Raw genomic sequence first — 16,918 nt, 5'->3', positions numbered from 1 at the left:
ATAACTCCTATATAAATGCAAGTGGTCACTAGGTGGTGTCCTCTGTCAAATTTAGTCTTCACAGTCTTCAGCAACCTAATGAATGAGCTGGGTGTTGCAGTGTATGTTAACACACAGTCATCTTAGAGTAGCAGCTGTAGGGAAAACCATGCTACTCAATAGGGCCTCAAACCACAGCTACCGAGTGGCAAATCTTCTTTAGCTTCTTGGAAAAGACTGGGTGTCATTAGTTGCCCTGATCTCACAGACATGTAAAACCTCCTAACAGCTCTACTTAAGCACCACTAAGCTTGAAGAACAACTTGATTGTCCTGGCTAGCCTTTGTGAAATACCTGCAGTTTTCTTTCTCAGTACCAGACTGATGTACAGAGAAACCCGTATAAATTAACTGCAACAAAACTTCTGCTAATTGGCATTACACCCCCAGGTGCCTATAAGAAAACAGAAGAATGTTCACGGTTTTCCTTCTCTGATAAAACCAATTCAGGAGTTTACCAGTTAGCATCATTTTTAAAATTATGCAACCTTACCTGATTGTAGTGGGTTTCACAATACGCTAAGCCTTTTCTCTCGTAATGACGATGACCCAGGAATGGTTTTTCACATTTTGCACAAACAAAATGCTACAAAGAAAATGGCATATTTTTTTTAATTATTACTTGGAAGTAATGGCATTTTTTTCTGGAGAGCAAACCAACCAAGCCCAGCACTGAACATGACTGAAGTCTACTGAGCTAGCTGTGCCATCTTAAAAAGGAGAGTTAAAACTTTTTTTTTTCTACATTTAGGTGACTAAAATAATGTTCCTTTTAATGTCTTTAACATTGCAATTCAAAAGTTACAAAAAAAAAATCAAGCAAAGGGATTCTGATATGTTATCAATGAACAGAATGAAGATATTTTAAATAATTTGCACCAACATTACACACTCTTGTGAAGAAACCATTTGCTGGATGAGATTTTCAAAACAACAAAAGGAACAGACTATCTTCCTAAATCTTTTACATGGCCTTGAAATACAGACTTTTACATGAAGTGCTTTAGAGATATTTACATGGCAGGTGACTATGGAAGACATAAGGGTATTATGATGCTCAGTAATATTATGGTTGCCACTGAATTTTACCGCCTTTCCACAGGTACTGTTATGCACTCTGAAATTTTATTCTGAAAGGACCTCACAGTGCTTCCTTTGATTACTGATTTTAGCTTCACAGTCAAAGCTCTCTGTAAGGTAGGAGGTAACTCCTATTTCACAGTGGAAGACCAGCAGCAAGAAGGTCACAAATGGGATTAGGAGAAGGCATTTACTAATTATTGCTGGTTAGTAATCCCTTCATTGAAATTGATCAGCAAAATCCCAGATAAATATGTTAATATTTATATTTGGAAAAGACAATGTATCATCTGCTGTTTACCTCCACATGCCATTGTTTGCCCATAGCATTCACCACACGACCTTCAATGGGTCTTCTACATGCCCCACAGATGGGGACACCCATTTTGTCATGGCAGGGTAAGCAGTATAATTCTCCCTTCAGCTCACGAGCATCAGCAGTAAGTTCCTTCCTGTTCAAAAGTTAATGAATTGAGAGCATGAATAAAGGCACTGAACAATGTCAACTCTTGAGAGTTTCTAAAAATAAAAAAAAAAATTTAGCATTTGTTTTAGAAATCGGTACTACAGTAATGCAGCAGCATCAAACACAACATAGTTCAACATAGTTCAAGACTGATCACAGTAAACTGAGAAGAGGCTGCTAAGTGAGATGCACTAAGTCTCTCTGAAAACAGCTGCTGTGCTATTGTCATTCTGCACTCTGGTTATGTAGCACAAATGTGTGTGTGCAAGCTGTAGACCTATTTGGTTTATATTCTGGCACTCTTATCACCAGTTTATTTTAGATTTGAATAACTGAAAGTAAAGTGTAGTCCTCTACCTCTATGTACATTTTGTATCCAGCTTCAGGGAAAGAAAACTACAGATCCACAAGAGCTAGCGAAGGTTATTAATTGCCCATTGCAGAATCTCATACACCCTACTTTTTAGTAATTTTCATGGTTAGAATAGTGAGAACAGCTAAACTTTAAACATGACTGTACTCACTAATGCTCTCAACTGGTTGCCACTGATGTAACACTACATGTTGTTACTCAAATCAGCCTTTGCTATGGCACTGAAATGATAGCTTCCTTTGCACCAGAAATAAACAACTAATAATCCATGCTATACCCTACAATGCCCCCTTATCAGTGCAGGATGTAGAAACGTGCAGCTTCACGTACTGCAGTTGCATGTGAAAGGAGAGAACAAAGTTTGTATGCCACTCAACTAAAAAGAAATAACACAGCCAATATAATAGAGAGGACCACTTTTCTTCCTCTGGTAGCAGAATAACAAGCTATCGTTTCACTGCTACAGAAACTGTTATTTGTGTCCATACTTTGTATTTTGTAAGGTATTTTCTTTACTCCCCAACAGGCCACCCCTCTTGCAAGTTGTATAGGACAGATTTTCACTTTAAGATATAAATCAATGAAGCAAATAAACCCAGCATCTTCCAGCTTTCTTTTGCAGAATTCAAGTTACCCGCAGTTTGCACAGTTGAAATGATCAGGGTGATAAGGATCATTTTTGAATATGAGAGGCTGTTCATCAATAATGGCATGACACTTCTGGCAAATGTACTTTCCCAGGCCTCTGGCTTTTTCCCTGTTATGGCAAGGACGGCAGAGGTGTCTGAAACAGCATTAAAAAAAGAAATAAGTACTGGTACCAGGCATGACAGTGCAAAATATACAAAAAAAAAACCTATCAGAAATTGATTTCAATCAGTCTTTTTTTGGAGAGAAAATAGCCTTTAAAACAGTTTCCTTGTTAGGCAAACCAAGTTCAGAAAAAGGAGGGCTATCATTTTATTATCTGTCATAACAGGGATATAATTTCTTCAGCTCATTTGAGTTTAAGCTGTGTTGAAACACGGAAAACAAAGTTTGTGATAGATTCTCATTGATGAATATTTTAGTGTCAAAATCTTAAAAATTTAGATTGGAAGCTGTGTGACCACATAGGTCCTAATTCTGTAAGTAATTATGTATATCCTGTTATATATATAAAGCTGATGGCCATAGAATCTACTTGTAAAACATTCTTGTGATCACAGCTGGCAAAAATATCCTACTCTGTGAAGTGTCCCACTGAACTAAAAGCAATTATTAACAAGTAAGGTGCTAAACTATACCAAAATTGAAAACCCAAATTGCAAAAAGAAGTAAAAAATGATATTAAAAAAATAAAGACAACACTTCTGTATCTGAATATTTTTTCTCTTATTATGTATCACAATGGCCCCCAAATGTCACCAGCTAGAGAACATGTTTCCTGAGAAGTCTGGTGTTGAAGTAAACTGCTGATATTTTAAGTTGATATTTTAAGATACCCATTCTTAGTTTTGTGATGCACTCTTAGACCTGTTCCCCACAAAAAACGCATCTGGTGTTCCACCTCAGCTGGAAACCTTCAGGAACCAAAACCTCTCAGTCCCCTCTCTCAGTTCATTTTATTCATGATCAGTAACAGAAGGAAGGGTGAAGATCTACCTGCCGGCATTCTTGACAAATCCAATATCGGCCAATACTTGTTGGCAGATATCACAGCAGAAGCACTCTGGATGCCAGCTGTTGTTCATAGCTTTAATAACACGACCAATAATGAACTCACCTGTAAGAAACACAACACCAGGATGTAAAATACCATGCTAGACAAAGTTAAAATAAACCCACAACCAAATCACTACAATGACACCATCATCCTCTTCCTCCCCCCCAAATCTGGCAGGATATATTGCTTTCAGTATCACAGTTCTGTTTCTAAACTCTGGAATTTGTGTTTGTTTGGGTTTTTTTGCTATGGGTCAGAAGAAAACATCGTTGCTGACGGAGGACCTTTTGTTCTTTATATGCAAGCCCTTCCACATGCACACTCCACCTTCTCTCTGCAATCATCCTTTTTCACTCCCTTCCCTGTTTTTACTTATTTGTTCTCAAACTTTTAAGAAAGATATGGAATTCTTTATGTAACGTGACTTTCTTGTGTCCTAATCATGTTTCTCCTTTTTGTTTAGAAAACGACAATTTTAACTTGTCATGTACACAGCAATGGTTTCTACTCGACTAGGACCAAGCCTTGAAAGGGCTCCATAGCCAAAACACAACAGAACTGAGCTTGGGTGGCTGTGGACCTCTTGCAAGAAACAACCCCACAGAGTAAAATCACAATGGTGAAGTGAAGCTGCAGAACTGTCAATCCAACACATACTGCTTCTGACCTACCACCAGGAGTCCTGTCCTGAGAGGCATAAAAAAACCAGCATGCGAACTGCTGTTTTGCATGCACTACTGCTTTGCATGCACATGTGGCTGGAGCCATGTCCACCACATGCATGATGTAGTTGTTCTCTATGTGGATTTTGTAGCCAAGGCCCTTGAGCTGTGCAAAGGCTCTGTCTAAAATGCGTTGGGAGCTCAGCTTCCTGATGCCGTGAGAAGCTGAGCCCTGTCTCTGGAGAGCATACAACTCAACAGTTGCCAAAGGGGAGCAATCAGGCACAACAGATGCAGAGGATAACATCTAGCATGCGACTGTATGGTGCTCCCATGAAGTCACAGCTTTTCAAGAACAGAACTCAATGTACTCTAGAAACACTGGGAATGCTGGAGGTCTCACCACTGACAACAGCCCCATTAATTTTGGCCATGCTTACTAAATTCAAGCTGTAGCAAAGCCCAGCTCCATGCAGGACCCCGATGAGGTTTTAAAGGAGCTGGTACTACAAGGAGCCAGGGCAGGAGCAGTGGGAGCTGGGGAGGAGAAACCCTGGAGACAGGCAGTGTAGCTCCTCCATGCTACCCCTGACTGGGGCCAAAGCTGCTTAAGCCGCTTTCAGCTCCTGGGTGCTGAAGAGAAGGCGGCCCCTCTACCCAGCCTGCTGGGGGGAGTATGGGTGCTAACAAACACCAGCAGAAGTCATCAGCGTGTGGATGACGCTGGTGCACAGGAAGAGTGGTGCGTTGCATCTCGAGGGGTTAGTTATGAGGTTTCAACTCAGCGCTGTTAGAGGCAAGGAGCAGGGAAGCAGAAGAAGAGGCCTCGGCACAGGGGAGCAGGAAGGTGAGGAAGGGGGCTGTGGAGTGACCAGAGGAGCACAAGGAGCCCTCAGATGTGGGAAGTGACAGGCTGGTGGAAGGGACAAGGTGACAAGACTTCCTGGCTTGTCATGTACTTCAGACTTGCCCAGAAATCTCCACTGACCCCTTTCTTCCTCTTCCCCTGCCTGTTCACATCTGCAGCTTTAGATTCAAAGGTCCGTAACACCTGCTTCCCTCTCCCTTGGTGTTCAACCCCTCACTCCGCACAAGGGAAGGGCCTCACTGAGATAAGTGAAAGCCATAGCACCTTACCAGGGTGCCACAGAAACACAAGAGCTTCCAGACCAGTTTAAGCAATAGTGAAGTAGTGCCCTGCCCTGCCCGAGCACAATGTGTCACACACGGGGAAAAAATTTGCAAATTATTACAGCGCAGCAGACACGCAAGCATTTACATCAATAGTGGCAAATAAAACACGTCCCTCAGTGTTACGTAGGGTTGGCACCAGATGCTGAAGCCTTAAAGGTATTTGTTTCAAAAATACAAAGGGAGACCAGCTGGCCTATCAGCTGATTATAACACTAGGTGATAAAGACTGTCTCCGCTTCTTTGGAGTGAGACATCATGGGTGAGTTACAATAGTCAAAGCAGATGACAAAGACTTGTTGCAGGGTTTCAGCTGCATGAGCACATGCATGTAGATGTATATAACCAGGAGTCATGAATGGTCTGTTCATCAGATCACAGGATCAACAGCTAAACTACTCACTCAAATAATGCAAACTTTTTTTTAAAAAACATCAGTATGTTATCAGCCTTCTCAGCACAAATCCAAAACACAGCCTCATACTAGCTATTATGAAGAAAGTTAACTCTGTCCCAGCTGAAACCAGGACAATCTCATTGTTTGATGACCTTTAGGAAAAACAGCTCCCCAAATTCTCTGAAGTCTAGTTCACTCTGGAAGTTCAGATGCTCAGCCGCACAGGGCCACCTCCCAGAGAAGACACACAAGGGTTGCATATCTTCCCCCAGTGATGTTCCCATTTGGGATCAGTGTGAAATGTTTCACCTCAACGTAAAACTTACCACATTGATGGCAGCAAGGGGCAAAAAGCATTTGAAAATCATGTTCACAGTACTTCCTCCCTTCAAACTGCAAATGGAAAAAAAGCTGAGCGTTAGAAGGATGAGGAACATCAACATAAATGCTATAACATACCAGTTTGTTTCCAGATGCAATCAGGTAGTAAAACATGAGGAGCTGCACAAAAAAACGGACTGTGTGCTAGGTATGAAATCAACTCACCCTAATTCAGCTACTAGTTAGAATGTAGCGTTAATAGCACACCATTCCTCTAATACTGCTGAGAGTGTAAGGCATTTTCTGTCATCCATTTACACCACAACAGACATCTGCATTTTGACAGACTATTGAAACTGATGCAACTGAGCAAATTCTGGGCAGGAAATTAGCTAACGAAAACTTTTCCCGGGGGGAAGCATTTCCCCTGAACCCATTTGATCTCTTCCCCACTCTACATTTCCTGCAAGAATGACCTAGCATACCGGAGGAAGTAAGTACGGGGGGAGGAAGAACACACAGGGACATAAATCTTTGCAATTTTTGGAGCAGTACAGCCAAAACATAAAGAGAAATAAAGGTTTTTCCTTCTTGATGCTTATCTCATAGAATCACAGAATCATTTAGGTTGGAAAAGACCCTGAAGATCATTGAGTCCAAATTTTAAGTAACAAAGTTCACTACATCAACCAGATGAAATTGGGAAGAAATCTTAAGGGATTTGGATCTGAATTTTCTCACAGCTTAGAGAAGTTCATCTGCAGTTCAAGCTCACAAAAAAAAAAAGGAAAAAAAAAAAAAGTTGCAGCACTGCATTAACAACTTAGCTGGAGAATATGTAAAAACATGTAGGCGAGTATGTCCTGAAATGAAAGGAAATGTTTAGATACCTTCAGGCATATCATTACTAGACACACATGCCAACTAGCATGTCAAAACCAGACAGACAATATTAGGTATGCTATGAAATGTTTGGATTTGAACGTCTCAGTTTAAAACACTGGAAAAAGGGGGATAGCAGGAAACCCCACTCCTTTCTTTTTACTGTGTCTAACATAAAACTAAGTGAATAGCATAAAATAACTACCCACAAATTAAGTTTTGGTGTACAGATGGAAAATACAGTAACATGCTTCAAGATTACCTGTTTTATGCTAAGAAATCCCAAGGATCAAATACAATATAAATATAGTAATTACTCCTGCAATATATAGAGCTGCTGGCAGGATGGAAATCTAATGAAACACTCTAGAAGTCACTGCATACTTGAGATCAGAAACTTAATTCCTGTGCCCAACCTGAATTGTGCCTACTAGGAACAGAAAGATGTGCTCAATACAGACTCTTTCAGAAATCTCTGCTAGCGATTTATCAAGTGTTTTTCCAGCATGATACTCTAAAATAGATGACTTTTTTAATTGGAGCTTTAAAAAAAAAGAGAGAGAGAGGGCTACTACTGTCTCAAAGAGTAATGGAAATTATTGGTTCATTGAGAATTGTGCTTACTTCCTGCTAGCTAAAATCCTTTTTAAACAGAAAAAAAATCCAAAAGCTTCCTGTTTTGTGTAAACAGTGGTCCAACAGGAGATGCAGAAGTTTGCTTGGATTTCAGGGCCACCATGTGTTGATCTGGGTGGACCAAACAGGTTTTCTTCCCCTCTGGTTTGCATAAGGCAGGTTGGTTACCATTCAGTCTTGTTTATATTTTCAACCTTCTTGGCTCATTTGTGCTGCCTTTTCTGGATGACCCAGCAGTTCATCCGTCAGAGAAAGCCTTGAGCTTCTGTAACAAATCCCACAGCACATATTTTAAAAAGCAAGGTCATTTGACTGTTGTATGCTGGAGGTCCACATGTTAAATGGCTCTGTATTGAACATTTCACCACAACATAACTTGCAGCTGATCTCCACAGGTTTAGCTAGCATAGTGGAAAGACACGCACAAAAACTGAGTCTTTAAAGACCCCTCCTCTAAGGCGGTTTCTGGTAAAGCCCATTTTAAGAAAACACTCCAGGTGCAGCTGGAATAGAAACAAATCTGACAATGGTATTGCAGTTGCACTTTCCTTTAATCTTCCTACAGGTTGTCACAAACATCTTAGAAAAATCCCAAAAACTGAAAGGAACTCTGTCTTATTTAGGAGACAAAAGTCACATGCCATTCAATTTTATTTTTTTTAATAATAATAATAATGATATAGATTCCCTAATTATAGCTCTTGTGAGTATTCCATAAGGATTTTGCTGTATATCTTCTTTTGTGGGATGCACCTCTCTAAGCCCTTCCATCTCCACCACCTCAGCACAGTGCAGAGTAGGTTGGGCTTCTTATGAAAGCACCCAGCAAGAGGCTTTTAATAAGCAGCTGGACCAGAGGTAGGACTCATCTCTCCTAACCTCCCCTGTCTGAAGGTAAGGTGCTCACACTCCCCAGTGGGAGACATGGGAAACCTCTGGCAAGGAGGAGCCGTTCTTGGACCCAAGAGTGACATGGGTTGTAGGAAACGCCCGCTGACTAATTACAGAGGGGCCAACCTGTCCCTCTGGGCACGCTGCTGCCGAAGCTCTCCATTTAAGCCGGGTGTTGTGCTGCTATTAATACAGGACTGTGTGCTGCTACCTGTTGTAAGGCTCTTCAACAGCAGCTCTAGGGAATACATGGCATCTAGGCTACGGAGTAAAAGCAGGTCACAATTGCTACCACTTCATATCTGATCGCCAAGCACGGTGAGTTTGGAAACTCTGCTGGTATGTGCCTGTGCTAAATTCTGTTTAGGGTCAGTACATAAGAAAACATCAAAAAGATGTGGAAAAGCTTAGAAAAAATACCCTGGAAGTCCTTCTCTTTCCAAAATTACTTCTTTCTAGACCAGCACAGCTGATCGCTATTGCTATGCTGTGCAAACTCCCAGGTGCGGAGGGGCACTGCTCCGCTGTGGCACCCCTTGTGCCTGCAAGCAGCTGGGCTCCTGGTGCCAGACCACAGTCAGCTGTGCTGATGGGGGTCCCTGCAGGCAGGCCGGAGGCATGTCCCGCAGTGCCAGAGACCTGCACTGGCATTCCTCCCACATAGCGAAACCAGTTTAGCCCTCCCCACCCCGTGGAGCAGAGCATGAAAGCTTATCAGAGCAGCGTTTGACAGCAGATGTGATAAGCAGCTTAATGACTAACTGGGGGAACTCTACAAGGCTTGTGGTAGGTAGGGGAAGAATAATTGACTTCACAATTGTTAAGAGCTGGAAATCATTTCCAAGAAACTTTAGCTTAGCTAAACCAGGCACATAATAAACACAAACTCACGCAGGGTGACCAACAATGCCTTTGTTTACCCACAGGGAACCTGCTCAGAAAAACAAGTTACCTGGCCACACCTCCAAACACATCCATCTTCTCAAAGAGTGCAGTAAGCCAGTCAGAGGAAGATATCCTTTCTGCCTGTCTTCTCCAGTCACTTTTTGTTGACAGTGATAGAGATCATCTCAAGTCCTCAGAGCACTGTCAGCCATCTCCTGAGCACTGGCCAACCTAAGCCCACCCTCTACCTGCTTAGGGCTGTCCCTCCCTCTCCCACAAACGCTGTCACCCAGTACGCTCCCATCTCTTGCGCAGAGGTGCCGAATGAAAGAAGACCAAGCTGTCCCTTTGTCCCCCTTCTCCCTGAGCAGCACCACCAGGAAACATGTTGGGGTTTCCACTGCAATCATCTCACTGACTGCTTCAGTGCTAAGTGAGAACCATTTGGCAGAACAGGACACGTGGACAGCCTAAAGGGCAAAGAGACAGAGGAGAATGCCCTGCTGCAGATTTCCCAGCTGAAACAGCCCTAAAGGCACAAGGGCTGAGGACAGTACAGATATCCACTGACCTCTCCACGCTCTAAAAGATGATGCCCAGGACAGGCGACAATAGATGGGGGAGGAAGGCTGGGTAAGATTTATGAGCTATCACCTGAAGGCTGTCAGAGGGCTTAAACAGATGAAAAAGTACCTCTTCAACAGAGGTACTTGCTGGATGCAAGATGGACCTGCTGGTGCAGAGAGAAACTGCAAGATCTTGTGGGGGCCACTAGAAAGGCTAGAGGCAGAAGGGTGTTGTGAAGTTCAAGCCACGCACAAGTCTTTACATATTAATTTAATCCTCATCACAATTATTTTACCTCCTTAACAGCTGTTGCAAAAAGTGTCTATTCTTAAGCGAAACTTTCCACTTTCTATGTAACATTTTTCAAGAACAAAGCATCTACCCAGCCTGAAAAAAACTCTAGCGATGTTAACCAAAACCAGTTTAGTACATGAGGCTATTTTCATTCCCAGGACAATTTATCAACACTCACTTCTGACTTAGTGTCTTTCACAGGGAGCATCACCTTGCAGTAAGATAATGCTCAAAGACCAATATGAATTTGAATGTTAACAAGGTAGCAGTAGGAAACAAAAATGCCTACCCACCAGGATACTTGTGCCTGCCAAGGACATTTAGATATGGCCACCCTTGAACAACAGAGAGGTTGTAATATTCCTGAACTAAGTGCCAAGATAAGTCTTTATTTCAGTTGCGGTCCTCCTCCATCCCCTAGGAGATACAACTGCCTAGAACAGGATTTCTCTAACTTTTATCTCAAACAAATGATCATTCAGCTTTCTCAAAGAGGTCCCTGGTTTGTCCCACTGTTTTTTGAGTCAGAAAAAGGATGAATAAAGTACTCATTATGTAGAAAAAAATGCATTTTATTGCCTTAAGACAATTTTATTAACACAGTTACAAATATTTTAGTTTTAAAACATTTGTATCACTTTATGTTTGCCTTGGGTCTTAACACGTCAGGACTCCTTGCCATGCCTGCAAGCAGGCAGCAGCTCAGTACATACTAACAATTGTAATGTAATGTGTAAGTATCTAGGGGGTGTTTTGTTTTGTGTTGGTTTTTTTCTTACTTGCTACTGCCTTGCAGCTCACCTTTTGATGTCTTATGGAACACTAGTGGCTCATTTACCACAATTTGTGCAACACTATCCCTACAGCACCGAAAAGTCTTTTGATCCTCAAACAAGGTGAGAGAACGCAAACCTCAGGAATCCCCTTTGCCAGTCTCTTTTGCAATCTACACTCCTCCTTCAGCCTCTCCTTGCCAACATGAATCTGTAAAATTAGAAGTGCAACTGTGGAAGATAAACTGTTGTGCTCTTGGCACAAGGATGGCACACTGTATGTGAGAGCACAGCATCGTGCTTTCAACACACTGCTTACCTTCCTTCTCAGATCACAGTATGACATAAATCCTGTAACTGCTACTGTAAGTAAGCTGGACTACAAGCTACTTGAGCAGGACCTTATCTCTCAGACAATAGTTCCCCGTCTCACATCATCTACCCTTCCTTATACCAGTCACTTCATATTTTATGGACTAGTCTAAAGCTTTCACTAAAGCCACTTTGTACTTGAGATAACTGAGCCACATCCTGAATCCCCATGACAGGGGAAGCCAAAAGAAAATGACACCAATATCAAAATACCCATCTGAGCTGAGGGCAATTTACCTGTGGCTGAGAAATATGAGTGAGAGCAGGTTTTCACCCTTGAAAGCATGTAAGAACTGCTAATTTTGAATGCTCTAGTTTGTTAAACTTGACCCTACATAGTCCCTATCTGGTTTGGGCTCTCCGCACACCCAGATCACAGCATGCTGACTTACAGGTCTTCTCTACAAGTAACTTTTCACATGCCATGCTGGCCTCACTCAACTCAGCAATAAACCTATGGACCATAGGATGCTGGGGTTTCCTTCTGTATGACTGTTCTCTAAGAAGTACACTTTCTCTGTATTTCTGCTATGATACATAGATTGTCTTCACAGATTTCAGGAGGAAAAGCCTGCACTGAGAGAGAAATCTCCAGCAGTTCTTTTCCCAGCTCTGATAAAATGAGGCTACACATCTAAATGTTAACATTTTAACATTTATATAAGGTTATACACACTAATGTCCTCTGAAATGGCACAGAAATATTTCTTCTTTTTTCTCTATCTATTGGACATATCCTTTTGGAGCCCCATTCTTGCCACAGAACTTTCTAAGCTATCAACCTGCCTGTAGTTACTTCTTGTATGAGAGGGAAGGCACAAGGCAAAGGCTGGGGGCGAGACAGGGACTTACCTCATAGAAGAGCCCTTCGGGGAACTGCTGAAAGCACTGGGCACAGACAAAGCACTGCTCGTGGTACAGCTCACCATTGCTGTTGACAATTTTCTCAGCAGGGGCAAAGCCACCTCTGCAGCGCTCGCAGATGGCATTTGCAAGTGCATTCGCCATGTTGCTGTTGTAAAAAAAAAAAAAAAAGAAATGGAAAGAAAATTAGAAAATTAGGCCAGATAGGCAACACCACTGGTTGTGGGTCTCTCTCTTTTTTTTTTTTTTCCCCCCAAAGCCAACTGCATCAGCCTAGCAGTAAGCTATTCAACACAAGTTTTTCAATGGACTTAATGACTTGTGTCAGAAATAAAACTGACATTTCCCCCTGCTTCCAAACTCTCTAGAAACAAAAACCCAGCAACACAACCTAATAACTATTAATTAAAAAAAACCAAACAGAAACATGATTACTACAGATCCATTTATAGGCTTTTTATGATGAGAGAACGCAGGCAATTCAAAGAAGTATTATAAAAATGATGAAATACATTAGAATTAGAGAAAACAAGTGCAAATATTAATAATAATTGAGGACTGGCATCACACAGAAAAACATAAATAACAATTCCAAAGTAATTCCTAATTCTAAAATATATATAAAAGCATTGGTTCAAAAGCTCTAAATAAGCAATGTGAAAGAGTGCATGGTGTCTAGTCTGGCAGATATTACTGAAAACCAGAGCAGATAAACAATTATTCATTATATAAGGTTTACATAGCTTGAAGTATTTTTACAAATTTAGTTTGAAGTCATGGGATTTTTGGTTGGTTTGTTAGGGTTCATCTCAGGGAGGTCAGCCTATGGTGTGCTGGTGCCGGTCCAGAGCTAAGAGGGAGGGTGGGAATGCTCTGGCTGCCCCACCGCAACCCACACACAGGCCAACACAAGCTGGTGACCCCATGCCGGGGATACAAAGATTACTCAAATTGCAACCCTGGTTGCTTCTCAAAGGCACGTGATCATGCAATGACAGAGCGGTAGCTGCAAAATATCAGAGGAATTAGCTACTTCACTAGGACCGTGTCTACAGCTGCAACAGACAGTACAGCTGTGTTTCAGTTAATGAAAGCTCCCGTGATAGAAAAATGCTCACTTGATTTTTCCTTCTCAAGCATTTTCTTACTTGTATCTAGACTCTCAAAACTATGCCTTTCAGGATCACCTCTCTGCCCTCCCGCACAGAGCAAATACAGGGCAATGGAATAGTTTCATTACAATCTGACCACAGCTGACGAAACCACTGACTCAAACATCTATCTGGAAGCTTATTAAACAACTGACATTATTTTAAACACACGTGCATGCACGTGCACATTTCAATACAGAAAAGAACTATCATGCTGCGTCTGTAAATGCAGAGCCCTCAGTCCTCTGCAAGATGCCAAGACTTTCCCCCAAAGGGTAAGACCTCTTGGCTCCCACCAGGTTCAGTAGGAACCGAATTCATTCCTTGCACAGCATGCAAGGGAGCCAGCAAACACCTAGCATGTGGCTCAAAAAGGAATGTGCTTTATCTGTTTCTTACGCTGTCTCACAGAAGAGCCCTACACAAGGTCACATCTGACCAGTTATTATTAGCTTAGCTGGCTTTTTTTTTTCCCTCTCTAGAGATCTTTGCAGTAGAGAAAAACAGTAACTGCTATTCAAAGATTCACTGCCCTCTTGGTGAAATGACAAGTGGGCAAATTTCACATAGGAAATCAGATGGAGAATGGTCTATCTCATACTGTCCCAACAGATGAATCTACAAACTGCAGTGATTATACATACAAACTGCAGTTAACTATAAAGCTTGCTGATAGTCTCCAAGGATTGTGTGTGCTTTCTCTGGAGGGCAAAAAAAAAAACAAACCTCAGTCACTTCCATCATCCTTATCAATCTAAATGAAGAACAATCACAACAGAAGCTGAGATCTTTCATCATCACCTCAACAGTTCTTGAGCACTAACGATGTTAATTTATTTAATGTTAAGTGCTGTCAGACACAAAGTGTAATCTGAGCAAAAACATGAAACAAAGTTCAAAAACTAATGAAAGCATAAGGCCTTCCTCCTCAGTATGCAGAAGTACTTCACTTTGATCTGAAACACATCAGATATGTAAATGTAAAAACAGCGATGTACGTAATACGTCTGCATTAGTGAAGCAGTTTATCTGTTTGCCCAAAATAACAGGCAAACAACCTAAAGACAGAGAGACTACTTGACAAATTCCAACCCCATTTCAACTGCTGATAAAAATTTCTGACGGAATTAATTATGAAGTTTAAAAGCACCAGCTCAAATTTTAGTTGATGATTACAACTGGCAATGTATCAAGCAGAACAGTGGCAAAGGTTGCATTCGAGAATAGCTTGCACAGCCTGCCCGGAGCTCAGATAATAAAATAAATATGTACAATATGCCAATGATCATTAAGGTCCCTTCCACCCCAAACCATTCTATGATTCTGTGAATAATGTCACCATAGTTACACCCCAAAGCCGAACATAACAAACTTACAATTTTGCGTAAAAGTCACAAAACTCTTTGTAGAGTTTTACATCACTGTGCCTACGTTGCAATTTTGACACTGGTTTCTCGTCTTCATTTCCTGTAAAGTTGTGGGCATTAGGAGCACCCTTGTGTGCAACCTCTTCATCCTCTGGGATGGGGTACGGATAAGCTCTGCGCTGGAAATCCATCTCTCTCTAATTGCCTTCCCAGGTGTATATATTCTGCACTTATACTGCAAAGAAGCTGCAGGCAAAGTCTGTGAAACAATATGCTGGACTTCACCTTGTTCCCAGCAATGTGATTTACTTTCGCAGCTCCGTGTCATGTAGCCTGAGCTGCTCAGCGCCTTACTAGAGCTTCAAGTTAAAAGTTCAGCGGCCGGGCGGTGAGCCTGTCGTGCTGTGATTTACTGATGCTGGCTGCGAGCTAAGGAGCACATTCCCCTGCCAGGCCCTCATGCAAACTCGGATGCTGGAGAAGGGCTTCACTGCTGGCTGTTGATAGAAGCCGCCCAGGAGAGCTCTGGTGAGCAAATATGTTCACCACCAAACTTGTCCAGAGCTACTCTCTGCTGAGGGGAGGTGGAGGCAGGTTCCAATAATATTTTAACATGGGCACACTAGCATGAAGAGAAGACTTCTGTCATTTGGTAAATATCACTTTAATGCTACAGTATATTAATTCCATTATAAAAATGGCCTTTAATGTTCCACTTGGGTCTTCAAAGTCATATGTGCTAAATTCACCTTTCTTCTCGTCTTCAGAGAAGGGGTAGGTACAGAGGGATAGTTTTGTTTCTGCTGTGCTTCACAGGCCATTAACTGAACTGCCAGGGATGCTATAATGGGCAATATATGAAGGAGGAAAAACAAAGCTTGATTTCCAGTGATGTGCTGCGTTTAGAACAATTATCTAATGTAAGAACACTTACTGAAGTAATTTACTGTGGATATTAGGGAACCGAGAGAGCAGGACCAGGAAGAAAGAATAAAATTAATCGCTCCTTTACCACAGAATGCCCTCCTAATGTTGCAATTATTTCATGGTTATATTCTATTTAAAAACCTGTTGTGCACCACTTACTAGGGAAGGCAGGGTGGAATAGCTGCAGATCTACAGCTCATAACTACACTCCTGCAAGCTCTCCCTGCCTGAAGCACAGCGCTTGCAGCAGACATGGGATACTTGGCTTCCAGCAACTCCTAACTGCAGACGAAGCAGGGTTTTGGGAAGCTGTCCTGAATAACTGTCTCTTGCGTTGAACTGACTCAGCCTTGGTAGCAACAGGTTGAGCTGCAGAACCGTATGCACTTTATGCTCATGAGACAGGGCGCCTTGGCATCTGAGGAATCTGCTGGTCTGCGAGGGGGCATGAGAAAGCAGAGCAGGACAGGAAGGAGACAGAGGGAAGAAGCAGAGAAATCAGGATGACAAAAGATACGACTGAAAGTCCAGTCAAGGCTACTACTTCTTAATATGCCTTCAGCTTCCCAGCACCTACTGCAGAGGGTCTGGTTGATGGCAGTTTTGGGCCGTACCCCTCACCACTAGGTGGGACAGGCAGCTGGGGGAGCGTACAGCAGCCCACACGCCACTCTCCGCACAGGCCTGGGCTCGCACGTAGCCGTCTTCCCACAGCCCGGCCAATGCAGCGCAACGTTTCTACTGCTGCCAAATTTGTGGGGTGGGTTTGGTCAGGCGTCTTTCCTTCACCTCTCCTCAGCGGGAAGTAACCTCTGGGCAGGCCATTCCCCTGGGCCACAGGACATCACGGTCGGTGGGACCCTGGCAGCACGACCCTGCTGCTTATTTACCCGTCCGTAGGTGTGATTACCCGTCTGGCACCAGGGCTACCAGAGGCACAAGCTGCAACAGGCAAAGGAGGCTGCACCCTCACCACTGACACGGCTTGGCTGGAGCTCAAGCCCTAATTTTATCTGTCATAGAGCAAGCTCCAGATCAAGCAATGCTCAGGCTGTAGCCCAAGGCCACGATGAACT

General features: G+C 42.5%; 1 protein-coding gene across 1 annotated transcript; it reads right to left on the bottom strand.

The window, feature by feature from the left end:
* Positions 1 to 2,487: 2,487 nt before the first annotated feature.
* On the bottom strand, positions 2,488 to 15,201 carry LOC104464658 (LIM and senescent cell antigen-like-containing domain protein 3-like). The gene is made up of 5 exons (XM_010077432.1): positions 14,925 to 15,201; positions 12,386 to 12,545; positions 6,239 to 6,305; positions 3,602 to 3,722; positions 2,488 to 2,741 (listed from the first exon to the last, which is right to left on the bottom strand). Exons 1-5 carry the CDS (start codon positions 15,104 to 15,106, stop codon positions 2,588 to 2,590), a joined length of 684 nt encoding a protein of 227 aa, XP_010075734.1. The 5' UTR covers positions 15,107 to 15,201; the 3' UTR covers positions 2,488 to 2,587.
* Between the last annotated feature and the right edge of the window lie 1,717 nt (positions 15,202 to 16,918).

This window comes from Pterocles gutturalis, unplaced genomic scaffold, assembly GCF_000699245.1.
Source record: "Pterocles gutturalis isolate BGI_N339 unplaced genomic scaffold, ASM69924v1 scaffold1036, whole genome shotgun sequence".
In the NCBI taxonomy this organism is placed as follows: domain Eukaryota; kingdom Metazoa; phylum Chordata; class Aves; order Pterocliformes; family Pteroclidae; genus Pterocles; species Pterocles gutturalis.
The sequence above is the reverse complement of the archived record's forward strand: the minus strand, read 5'-3'. Positions and strand labels throughout refer to the sequence as shown.

Coding starts and splice junctions, on each gene's coding strand:
- LOC104464658 (XM_010077432.1), bottom strand. CDS start 15,106: ATGGATTTCCAGCGCAGAGCTTATCCGTACCCCATCCCAGAGGATGAA. Junction 12,546..14,924: donor TGTGACTTTTACGCAAAATT/GTAAGTTTGTTA, acceptor TTTTTACAACAG/CAACATGGCGAATGCACTTG. Junction 6,306..12,385: donor CCGAAGGGCTCTTCTATGAG/GTAAGTCCCTGT, acceptor TTCCATTTGCAG/TTTGAAGGGAGGAAGTACTG.